The following is an 11,672-nucleotide window of genomic DNA, read 5'->3' as shown; positions in this document are numbered from 1 at the left end:
CACCCCACTGCGCACATGGGGAAAGCGGCTCCTCTCAAAGGGGTCTGGGAGCTTGCACGCTCTGCAGCGGGGAGGCAGTGGCGGTGTGTGGGGCTGGCGTGCCCTCTAGCGGTCGCCGTGCTCGTGGTCTGGCCCCGAGGTCGGGGCTGCACAAGGTCTGGCTGGCAGCGGCCAGGAGGGGAAGTAAGTACCTTCTCAGAGCCGCGGATGGTCCTGCCCGCCGCGGGCCCCCCCCCCCCCCCCCCCCGGGGGCTGAGAACAGTCTCTCCCAACCTGTCTCTCCTCGTGGCTTCCCAGAGACCCTGCAGTGGCTGCGTGCTCCGCCCCGATTTCCATGGAGACCCCTTGTACACAGCTTCCTCCATCCACTCCACCTCAAGTGGGGCCGGCTGGCTGGACCAGCGCCCTGGGGCCCATGAACAGCCGGTCCGCAGGAACGCTGGCCGTGGGGAGAGTGAAATTCTTCGGCCAGCACCGCGGGGAGGTAAGGTCCGGTTGGGCTCTGCTGACTCTAGGGTCCTGGCTCTGGGTCTAGAGTGGTTCCTTATTCTGTCTAGTGTTCTCTGGCCCCCACCCAGCTCCAGAATGGGCTACAGATTCTAAGCTCTGGTTCTAGAGAGGGTGCAAACTCCTGGATGACACCAGTGTTTTGACTTTGGCTTTAAAATGAATTCAGGGCTTAGATTTTGAACTCCTAGTTCTGGGCTTCAGCTCTAGAATGGGCTCTTGGCTCTGGGGTGCCAGGCTCTGGTTCTAGAGAAGGCTCCAGCCTCTACCTTCAGTGAGGACTCTCAGGCTTCAGGCCCAGGTTTTACAGGATTCCAGACAAGGCTCCAAGCTCTTGGCTCTGACTGCAAGGGTGGTTCCTGCATTCTGAGCTCTAGTTGTAGAGTGAGGCTTGAAGTCTAAGCTCCAACCCCAGGCCCATGGGGCAGTGTTTGGGGCTGGCCCAGGAGTCTGGGGTCAGGCATGAGCAGACAGGTGTCTCTTGCCCCAGGATGGGACTACTTCTGTGCTCTCCTTCCAGGTCAACTCCTCAGCCTTCTCTCCCGACGGCCAGAGGCTGCTCACAGCCTCTGAGGATGGCTATGTGTACGGCTGGGAGACCCAGAGTGGGCGGCTGCTGTGGAGGCTGGGTGGCCATGCAGGTGGGGCTCCTGAGGCTGGATGTGGAGACCAAGGCCCACGGGTCTGTCTGGCATTCTGCAGAGCCTATCACTCTGACATCTGAGCTGGGCATTCATGCCAGACAGCCTGGGCAGGGCTGGGGCAGGAGGGCAAGGACACAGGGCCTCTGACAGACCTGGACTCAGACCCTATTACTGTTTTTGGTTTTTTTTTTAAGTTTTAATTAAAAATTGGTAGTCTCTACACCCAACATGGGACTCAAACTCACAACCAAGATCAAGAGTCACATGCTCTACTGGTTGAGAGTCAGGTCCCCATTCCTACTGTTATAAATTGTTTAAAAATATAGTTACCATCTTAACCATTTTTAAATGTTCAGTTCAGTAGTGTTAAGTATGTTCATTGTGCAGCTAGTCTCCTGAACTCATCTTGCAAAATGGAAACTCTATCTATACCCATTAAACTCCCCATTCATCCCTTCCTCCAGCCTGACAACCACCATTTTTTCTAGCTCAATGAATTTACTCAAGTACCTTCCTTGTCATGACTTATTTCACTTAGCAGAGTGTTCAGCTGTTTAACCACTTGGACTGTGATCGTTATGTCATCTCTCTGAGCCTCTATTTCCTTCTCTTTAGAATGGGGACAGTTGCTCCCCTGTGGGATGAGATAATGCAAAGTGCCTCGCACCCAGTAAGAACTCAGTAGATAGAACTATTATAATTATTACTGAAACAAGAAAAAAAAATCTGGTAATTACAGGGCAGGTTGACTAATGTTGTTAATAGGTAAAGTCCAGGACTGGGGAGCTCAAAGGAGGCAACAAACCCAGGCTGGGCTCTCAAAAAGTTTCTGGAAGGTGCCTGCATTTGCTTTTGGCATTGATTTTACAAATGGGCAAAATAAAGTTGGGTGTTTCAGGTCAAGTCATGGAAGCTCAACTTGCTAGATGGCTGGAGGGTGAGAGAGTTAGGAGGGAGGAGGGTAGGTAGGCGATAAGGCTAGAGAGATTGGCAGGGGTTGGCCTGCAAGGTGGAAGGCAGCACCCCATTCCCTGACCATGCCTGCTTACCCAGGCCCCATCAAGTTCTGCCGCTTCTCCCCTGATGGCCACCTTTTTGCCACGACCTCTGGTGACTGTACCATCCGCCTGTGGGATGTAGCAGAAGCCAAGTGTCTGCATGTCCTGAAGGGTGAGTGCACTGGGTGGGACTAGGACCAAGTAGCCAAGCCTATGTTCCTTTCTAGACCCTGCCATATCCTGTTCCACCAGGTCACCAGAGGAGTGTGGAGACGGTTAGCTTTAGCCCTGACTCAAAGCAGCTGGCATCGGGTGGCTGGGACAAGCGGGTGGTGCTCTGGGAGGTGCAGGTATGTGGAGGGGTGGCCAGAGCGAGACCTGGGACCTGGAGGAGAAAACCCCCACCCCAGTGCCCCAGAAAGGTTGTTCCATTTTCCTCACTGCCCATGCCCACACCTGGCATCCAAGACCCCCTTACATCTAGCTACAGCTACATCCCCAGCCACACCAGCCCTCTGTGCCTCAAGATCTCTGCCTGTGAGGGTCATGCGGCCTGGATTGCCCTCTCCTCCCCTCAAGGACCAGGTAACCTCCCCAGACCCTGTGTGATCACATTACCCAGGCAGCCCTGAAAGGAGGGGAAGTCTGACCCCTCCTTGGTCTGGATCCTCGGTCTGACCCATTCCTGGTCTGACCCATCTGAGGCCTAGAACCTAGCACCACAAGGCTCTGGGCTACCCTCCAAAGCTCAGGGCTCTCTCCTGCAGTCTGGCCAGATGCTGCGCCACTTAGGAGGGCACCGAGACTCTGTCCAGAGCAGTGACTTCGCACCCAGCTCAGACTGCCTGGTGAGCCACATCCGCTTACTTGCTTGGGGGCTGAGCAGTGGTCAGAATTTCAGACCTTAACTGGGTGACTCTGCTCTTCTGAGCCACTCCCCTTATCTATAAGATGGGGGATTCAGCAGGGCTCACAAACTGCCTGCTTCCTGAGCCTGGCCAGCCTAAGAACCACAAAGGTGGGCATGGGCTCGCTAGTTCATGCTCACAGCAGATGTCTGCAGGCCACTGGCTCCTGGGACTCTGCTATCTGCATCTGGGACCTGCGAACAGGGACCCCAGTGATCTCCTACCAAGAGCTGGAGGGCCACAGTGGCAACATCAGCTGCCTGTGCTACTCAGCATCCGGCCTCCTGGTGAGCTAGGTTGCCCTGGGTTCCAGGCTGGCCCTCTGCTGGCTCCAAACCCATGGGCTTAGAGCTGTTTGCTGTCCAGGCTTCTGGCTCCTGGGACAAGACCATCCACATCTGGAAGCCTTCCACCAGAAACCTGCTTGTTCAGCTCAAGGGCCATGTCACCTGGGTGAAGAGCATAGCTTTCTCCCCTGATGGGTCACAGCTAGCCAGTGCTGGCTACTCCCATATGGTAAGCCCACCACCCCCCCGCCGCCCGCCCCAGGCCTGTCCTCCTCGCGAACTCCTAACCCAACATCCTCCTTTACCAGAGCCCTCAGCATGGTCTAGAAAGGGCCACATCCTATTTGCCCCGAACAGGAAGGTGACAAGGACAGAACCCAGGTGCCCACCACTTCTGGGCACTAAGGTCTAAACTGGCCCAGAAGCTGCTAGTGACAATAACATTTCTAAGACACACCATAGCTTCAGGGAAAAGAAAACTGCACTGCACTGAATTTTCGCATCAGATTTTTATGCTGGGCATGTTAAATACACCTCACAGACAACAAAACCCAGACCAAGAGGTAAAGAGGTTGGCTGGGACTCACTCCAAAGTGGTTTCAAGGATGCCAGACTTGTGGGGTGAGGCCTCCCTCCCTTCTGCTTATTATTTTCCAGGTCAAAGTCTGGGACTGCAACACAGGAAAGTGCATTGAGACTCTGAAGGTAGGTAAGATCCACGGATGTAGCACCCAAGGGTGTAGGAAAAGGCCTGCGAGGGGAGGTTGGGGGCAGGCAGGACTCGCATTCCCAGAGCCCAGTGAAGTGCTTTCGGCAGGGAGTCCTGGATGTGGCCCACGCCTGTGCCTTCACCCCAGATGGGAAACTCTTAGTGTCTGGAGCTGCTGATCAGGCAAGATGCCAACTTCGATGCACGATCAAATCACCCAGAGCCTCTCAGATATAACATCACCACAAATGGCTCTTTGATCTCAAGCCTGTCTCTCCCTGCCCAGGGTGCATGGGACCCGGCAGAACGAGCCCCTGAAAGGACAGTGAGGGCAGCTGCACGCCACAGGCCCAAAGTAACCTTAACAGAGCACCCAACAGATCCCTGTGACCAGGATTGGTCATGGTCCCACGCCAGGGCTGCCAACAGCCGCAGGCAGGCCTGCCAAAGCCCCCAGGCCCCTAGTAACCACAACCAGGGCACGCCAGCCCACCTCTCCAGCACGGTTCGCTGAAACACCCGCAAACATGAAGCAAGGCCAGCCAGTTTGTTTGTGTTTTATTGATGCCGGTGCTCAGGCCTTGACCGCATACTTCCGGAGTGGGTACAGCCGCTCCTTCCGCTGCTGCTTCTTGGTCTTCAGGTTTTCCTCGTGCTTGTTTAGCCGGCGGCGCATGGCACGTGTCTTCTTGGGCCGCAGATCCAGGGGCTTATACTTCTTACCCTGGGTGATGGGAGAGCGCGGGGAATCTGAGCACCAGGGTTTTGGAGCTACTGCGGCAGTTAACGAAGCCTCCGAGGCTGGAACTAAGCGGCTAGCGGGCACGGGGAAGATGCTGGAAGTGCCTGAAGGGGGCCACTGGGATGCGAAGGTTAACGCGTAGACCTGAGCGTGAGGAGGTATAGGACCAGCCCAGTAGGGGACTGAGGCCCTGTGCTGGGTGCCACCTCAGTGAAGAATCAGACCTGCTTAAGGAGCTCCCAGCCCAGTGGGTAAGACCGCGCAGCTAATAAGCGGCCCATCGGTGGGGAAGAGGAAAAAAGATAAAGGAAGCTTCCACCTAATGACTGGAAATAGCCTACAAAACAAGCAATCGGAGCGAACACCAGTTCCAAGGGGGAGAAAACGGGGCGCACAAAAACCCTGAAGAATGCCAGCTCAGGCGCTTTCTGGGAACTGCCAATAGTCCAGAGACGGTACAGGCACAGGGCAGTGGTGTGAGAGCTAAGAGGGGGAACAGCCTCAGGGCAGAGAAGTGCAGAAACAGAACGAGCTGCGCAGAGGAGGGTAAGCTCGAAGACGGGGGATTTGGAAGCATGAGTCTCTGTCCACCCATATCCATGTTATCCACAGCACAGGTCAGGGCCTCATCCATTTCAAGTTTCCTAAGCCCTCAGAGCTCTGCTGGCCAATACAGGCGCTGGCCACGCGAGGCCTACGTTAAAAATCCAGGCCTTCAGCCACCACAGCCACATGTGGCCATCTGTGACCGTGCCGACAGCACTAACCTAGAGACAGAGACCTCACCTTGACCCTTCCCCCCACCACCCCTGGACTGAGTGGTGCCTGGCAGGGGGTGAACTCACTGGAAGACCACCCACCACCTCTGCCATGGTCCCTCTGGAGCCTGATCAAAGTTTCAAGCCTGGGGCGCCTGGGTGACTTAATCGGTTAAGTGTCCGACTCCGGCTCGGGACATGACCTCAGAGCTCATGAGTTTGAGCCCCGCGTCGGGCTCTGTGCTGACAGCTCAGAACCTGGAGCCTGCTTCCGATTCTGTGTCTCCCTCTCTGCCCCTCCCCCACGGTCTCTCTCAAAAATAAAAAACATCAAAGTTTCAAGCCCAATTCTCAGAAAACATTCCCACACACACAATGTACACACATTCAGGGATGGCGGCACCCTTGCCTGGCCCCCTCTGCACATGCTACTATCCCTGGGGGCAGCTAACCCAGGAACACATGGCGGCTTTCAGCTGAAAGGCTTTAAAGCAGGGCTGAGGATCTCCCCAAGGAAACCCACCGGAGGACAGGGGCTTCAACCTGTGTCATGTGAGTTCCGGCCCGCCCATGACCTTCTCTTCCCGATAGCCAGCCCTGCTGATTTTGGACTTATCAGCTAGCCCCCACGATCACATAAGCCAATTCTCTGTAATAAGTCAAGTGCATGTCTACACACACATGAAGTTTCCAACTGGTTCTGCTTCACAGCTTGAGCCCTGATAACCTTGCTCAGACTTACTCAGCTGGTGAGGCTGGATTCAAAACCCAAGGCTCCAGCCAGACTCTCACCATGCTGATTTCTGGACCAGTGCGGCCCCGAGGAAATGCAGACTAGTGCCAAGATGCTGGTTTGGAAGCGAAACCAGCTACAGGTTGGGAAGGCTCTGGAAAGCCCGCTGCCATGCACCCCAGCAGAAAAGAGCCTCTTCATACCACCCTTTTGGCCAAGGGAGAGCTGGAACTTTGCCCCTGCAGCTAAGCATCCCTCCGACTCCCCCCAGCCCAGACTCACCTTGTAGAATTTCCTGAGGTTCTCTTTCTGAGTCTGGTTGATGACGGTGAGAACGCGGGCGATGGATTTACGAACAACCCGGCTACAAAACAGAGACATCAGTGAAGATGATGGAGAGATACAGTGCCCCGCCCCCGGCCCCAGGCATTTCATTCAGGACCCCAGATGTCCTAAGACAAGAGCGGTATTATTCCCCACCAGCTTGTCCATATTCACCTGAGGTGCCTAACCCAGCCCAGGTGGTTCTGGGGGTGAGGTCTGAAGACTCTAGAAGATGGGTATCCCTCGAATGGGGACAGGGAAGGGCTGGCATACCCAGTGCTTCTGAGAAGCTGTGAAGTATTCATTCATTGAGCAGAAGCAGAAGGGAGATCAGGAAAGACCTTCCACCCCAGGCCATATATCCTGACAGCTACAAAGACCTAACCAAAGTCAAAGTCGACTATGGGAAATCATGCCACAAGCTGGGCAACAAGTTTAAGGAGTCACAGGAAGAGCCACTTGGGGGGGGAGCAACAAGACGTAGGCCATGGGGGGAGAGGATGAACATAGGAAGAAGCTGGGAATAAATGATTTGTGGTCAATGTTGAACACGAGGCATGCTGGGGGATGAAGGAGGGCCACTCAGTAGACAGCTGGTAAACAGTCTTGAGGGCTCAGCATGCAACTTGCTTGCGTGTTCCCCAACTCATCCAATCCCCTCCCAGCACTGCGAGTTGGTTGTTGGGGGCCCATTTTACAGAAAAGCAAAACAAACTAAAACAACAAACCAACTCTGAGTGGTGAGTCAGCACACCCACCGGGTAGGATGTGGCAAAAGTGGTATCTGCGCCCAGTTCCACAGACTCCAAACCCATGTTCCTTTCACAAGTCCTGATTCCTGATTCATGTAACTAAGTTAACTCCAACTTAAGGGAGAGGTGGGCACAAGGCACTGATCTACCAAGTGAGGGAGGAGGGCAGGGAGGACCAAGTGCTGGTGGGAGAAAAGGGTCCGGTTAGGCTTTTCAAGGCAGCGTTAAAAAGGGGCTTCAGGGGGGCCCCTAGGTGGCTTAGTCCGTTAACAATCTGACTTTGGCTCAGGTCATGATCTCACAGTTGCTGGGTTCAAGTCCTGCCTCAAGCTCTGTGCTGACAGCTCTGAGTCTGGAGCCTGCTTGGGATTCTGTCTCCCGCTTTCTCTCCCCTGCTCTCTCTCAAAAGTAAATAAACATTAAAGAGAGATTAAAAAAATAAAAAAGGGGCTTCGGGGACAACCTGTTCTTTCTTCAACCAGCGAAGCTGAGCAAGGGCACTCCAGGCAAAAGGACAAAATGGTCAAATGCAGGGAAGAAGAAAACCACACAGCGGGTCTCCCATGCAGCTGGGTGTAAGCAAGGTGAGCCTGGAAAGGCTGGTTAAGAAGGGCATGACATTCCAACCCACGGGTCCATGAAACGGACATTTCCTTTAGCCAGCTTCGAAAACTGTACAAATGCTTCCAACGCACAGGTGTCCCCCACACCCAGAAAACCGTGGTCCTGCCGCCCCTCACTCACATCTTGGAGAGTTTGGAAGCCGCCCCGCCTGTCACTTTGGCGACGCGCAGCTGGGACAATTCCACCTTCAGGTCTTCCAGCTGTTTAAGCAGCTCCTCCTTCTTCTTGCCGCGAAGGTCTCGAGCCTTAATTTTGGCCTGTGCGCAATCAAGGGTTTGGGTCAAACACCCAGCAAGGTTGTCTCCCCTTCCCAGCGGCCATCCTCCCTTCCGCCTGCGCCGTGGCCAGCCCCCGGAGGACGGGCTGCGAGCCCAGCATCCCTCCCCTAGTCTGTGCCTTGGGCAAGGAAACTGAGGCCCCCGCCGGCGCGCTCTCGCCCAGGTCCGCTACGAGGCTGGGCCGCTGCTCCCATTCAGCAGACAGAAAGACGGAGGCGTCGGCAGCGCGGGCTCACCTCTCCAGGCCCAGGCCAACAAGGGAGAGGGCGGGAGACCTGCTGTGGCGGCGCTAGGCCACTCGGCACGGCGCCTTACAGGCCCGGCTGACAGATGGAACCCCAGTGCTCACCTCGAGCTCCCCACCCCAGGCCCCGAGCCCCACAGCGCGGGGATGGCACCCGATTCCACCGCCCTCACCATGTCTACACAATCTGCCGCCGCGCCGATGGAAAGAGGCCGAAGGAAAGAGGAAGCGGGCGGGGCTGACCTCCACAACTACTGCCGGGTGGCGGCGGGCGCGGCCAATGGCTCCGCCCCGAGGGAGCCCTAGCTCCGCCCCTGACTCCAATCCCTACCCCGCCGCGGGGAGCGCCGAGGTACCGCCCGCCCAGTTTCGCCCCGAGGAGCCCCGCACCTGGGATTACTCAGGTCTTCATGTCTCCTGAGCAGAGCAGTTAGGGAAACCGAGGCCCAGGGTGACTGGCAGCTTCCCGGAGATGGCACAGTGAGGACTCGAATTCGTCCATTCAGTCATTTACTCGTTCATTCATTCATTCAGTAGACCTTTGCAGGTCGCTCCATTTGTGCTGCCTTGATCTGGGCGCCAGTGCCCTGGGGTTGGAGGGGATGAGGGTTTTCAAAGATGAATGAACCCAACTTCTGCCTTGAAGGAATTTAAAATCCGAAGAGGGCAGGGAGAGGCGGGATCAGACAGCTATACTCACAACTCCATAAACGTTCCAGTGGAGGCAGCACGTGGCAGGGGAAAGCATTCAGGGCCTATTTTGTTGTTGTTGTTCGCTGGGACTCTTGGCAGATCCCTTCCCCTTTCTGAGTCTCAGTTTTCTCACCTGTGAAATGGGTATTTTTTGAGGCTTACGAACACGAGAAACTCTTAGCACAAGATCTAATGCACAACAATCGTTCAAAGTATGATTGACATTAATATTCCCTGTGGAATGAACACTTGAGTTGGGCCCTGAAAGTTAAAGGAGAATTCACAAAGCAGGGAAGATGCTCAGGCTTTCTGACCAGGCAGTTGCCCCAACCAGCAAACGTGAATCACTCCAGTGTCACTCCATTGCCATGTACAAATATGAACCAACACCTTTTAGAGCACTAGTCAAAGCCAGGTTGCCCCCTTGTTACTGTCCAGTTCCAGGGAGGCTTCTTCCATCCCTTTATTGGGTTCTAGCCATGAGCCTTAGCTTTTGACCAAATTAGTATATTATCTCCCTTTTGTGTCCCAAGCTTTCTTTTTGTTTTTGTTTTGTTGTAGTCGTTGTCTTCGTCGTCGTTTAATTAATTAATTAATTTATTTATTTTCTAGTAATCATTACACCCAATGTGGGGCTTGACTCACGACCCTGAGATCAAGAGTCATGCTCTTCCAACTGAGCCAGCCAAGTGCTTGATGTCCCAAGCTTTCTGTGCAATCCTTTCTTTAGCCCCAAATATACTGAATTAAAATGTTTACAGGTCCAGGTGTCAGAATGGCTCAGTCAGTTAAACGACCGTCTCTTGATTTCAACTGAGGCCATGATCTCAGGGTCCTGAGATTGAGCCCTGCCTCCGGTTCCATACTGAGTTTCTCTCTCTCTCTCTCTCTCTCTCTCTCTCTCTCTCTCTCTCTCTCTCCCTCGCTCTCCCTCTGCCCCTCCTGTACTGGCGCACGCGCTTTCTCTCAAAAAAAAAAAAAAAAAAAAAAGTTATAAGTCTGTCTCCACAATCAGCCTGTAAGTTCCCTCTGGGTAGAACCTTGGCTGACACTTGATTAGATAAAGTCTCCAGGCCCAGCACATGGATGCTTGTTGGATGAATGAATTAATAAGCATTCCACAGACCACGGCTTCCAAGTAGATGGGTATGAGGAAGAGAGGGCAGACGGAAGGCAATCTTGGCATGGATTAGTCTTGAAAGAAAGTGAATGGTGCGAGGGGACTTTGCTGTCATATTTTCCAAATGCTTATAGTTCTTTTAGAAATAACGATTATGTGCATCTTTCTGAACTTGGAGGTCATCTGTTACTCCCTTGTTTCCTTTATGCCACATCCAAACACCAGCAGATTCTGCAGCCTCTGCTTTCACAATAACCTAACATCTTCCCACGACTCTTATTGGCACCTGTCTGGCCCGAGCTAACCATTGCCTGTCACCTGGACCATTGGTGTCACCTTTTAAATCACTTCTCTAGCTCTTATTCCCATATATTCTCAATACAGCTGTTAGAGGGACACTTTTCGAGCTTAAAGTCAGATCACATCACTGCTCAGAATCTCCAGTGTTGTCCCATGAGTTTGACCACGTCCTACCCTCAGCCTACAAAACCTCTCCTGCTTCCATCTCTTCTCACTCTTGTGCCCCAGTATGACCCGTTTCCGGAATATGCCACACCTGCCCTGTCTCTGGGCCTTTGCTTGGCTTCCTCCTTCACTTCCTTCAGGTCCCTGATGTGTCACCTCCTCAGAGAAATCTCTCCTGACCACTTTACCTAAGGTACTGTGAGGCCCTGCATGGTTTTATACCCTCAGCACAGTCATCCCTGACATAGTATAGATTAAAAATTTTTTTTTAAATGTTTATTCATTTTTTGAAAGCAAGAGAGACAGAGCGCAAGCAAGGAAGCAGCAGAGGGAGGGAGACACAGAATCTGAAGCAGGCTCCAAGATCTGAGCTGTCAGCACAGAGCTCCATGCGGGGATCAAACCCACAAACTGAGAGAACATGGCCTGAGCTGAAGGTCAGCGGCTCAACCAACTGAACCACCCAGGTGCACCAGGATAGTATATATAGATTTATTAAATTCTGACTCCCTGCCTGGGAGATCCAGTCATAAGCAGGGCCATTATTTCAGTCACCAGTTTATTTGGGGGCTATTTCCTTACATATAAATTAGGCATTTAAGAAAAGGTTTATTTATTTTTGAGAGAGAGAGTGCAAGGTGGGGAGAGGCAGAGAGAGAGGAAGGGAATCCAAAGCAGGTTCCAGCTGTCAGCATAGAGCCTGAATTGGGGCTTGATCTGATCTTACAGTTTGTGAGATCATGGCTTGAGCCCAAATCAAGAGCCAGATGCTTGACCGACTGAGCCACCCAGGCACCCCTAAAATGGGCATTTCTGGCTTAAAGTTCCTTCTCCCCAGGCTGTTCTGGGGATATGAATTTCTGCTGTCATGTGGCCTGCCTGGGTC

General features: G+C 53.6%; 2 protein-coding genes across 5 annotated transcripts; one reads left to right on the top strand and one right to left on the bottom strand.

The window, feature by feature from the left end:
* Nucleotides 1–190: 190 nt before the first annotated feature.
* Nucleotides 191–6,658, top strand: WDR38 (WD repeat domain 38). 4 transcript variants are annotated; one of them, XM_058694155.1, is made up of 9 exons: nucleotides 244–484; nucleotides 1,028–1,148; nucleotides 2,205–2,321; nucleotides 2,402–2,499; nucleotides 2,917–2,997; nucleotides 3,213–3,344; nucleotides 3,424–3,573; nucleotides 4,002–4,049; nucleotides 4,162–6,658. In XM_058694155.1, the coding sequence occupies exons 1-9, from the start codon at nucleotides 335–337 to the stop codon at nucleotides 4,288–4,290; spliced, it is 1,026 nt and encodes a 341-aa protein (XP_058550138.1). In that variant the 5' UTR covers nucleotides 244–334; the 3' UTR covers nucleotides 4,291–6,658. The 4 variants fall into 4 exon arrangements, with proteins under 4 accessions (XP_058550137.1, XP_058550135.1, XP_058550138.1 ...); XM_058694154.1 differs by lacking the exon at nucleotides 1,028–1,148 and having other exon boundaries at nucleotides 191–484; XM_058694153.1 differs by having other exon boundaries at nucleotides 4,002–6,658.
* RPL35 (ribosomal protein L35) lies at nucleotides 4,595–8,797 on the bottom strand. The gene is made up of 4 exons (XM_058694156.1): nucleotides 8,682–8,797; nucleotides 8,107–8,243; nucleotides 6,569–6,650; nucleotides 4,595–4,777 (listed from the first exon to the last, which is right to left on the bottom strand). Exons 1-4 carry the CDS (start codon nucleotides 8,682–8,684, stop codon nucleotides 4,628–4,630), a joined length of 372 nt encoding a protein of 123 aa, XP_058550139.1. The 5' UTR covers nucleotides 8,685–8,797; the 3' UTR covers nucleotides 4,595–4,627.
* Nucleotides 8,798–11,672: the final 2,875 nt, after the last annotated feature.

Source organism: Neofelis nebulosa, chromosome 12 (assembly GCF_028018385.1).
Source record: "Neofelis nebulosa isolate mNeoNeb1 chromosome 12, mNeoNeb1.pri, whole genome shotgun sequence".
In the NCBI taxonomy this organism is placed as follows: Eukaryota; Metazoa; Chordata; class Mammalia; order Carnivora; family Felidae; genus Neofelis; species Neofelis nebulosa.
The sequence above is the reverse complement of the archived record's forward strand: the minus strand, read 5'-3'. Positions and strand labels throughout refer to the sequence as shown.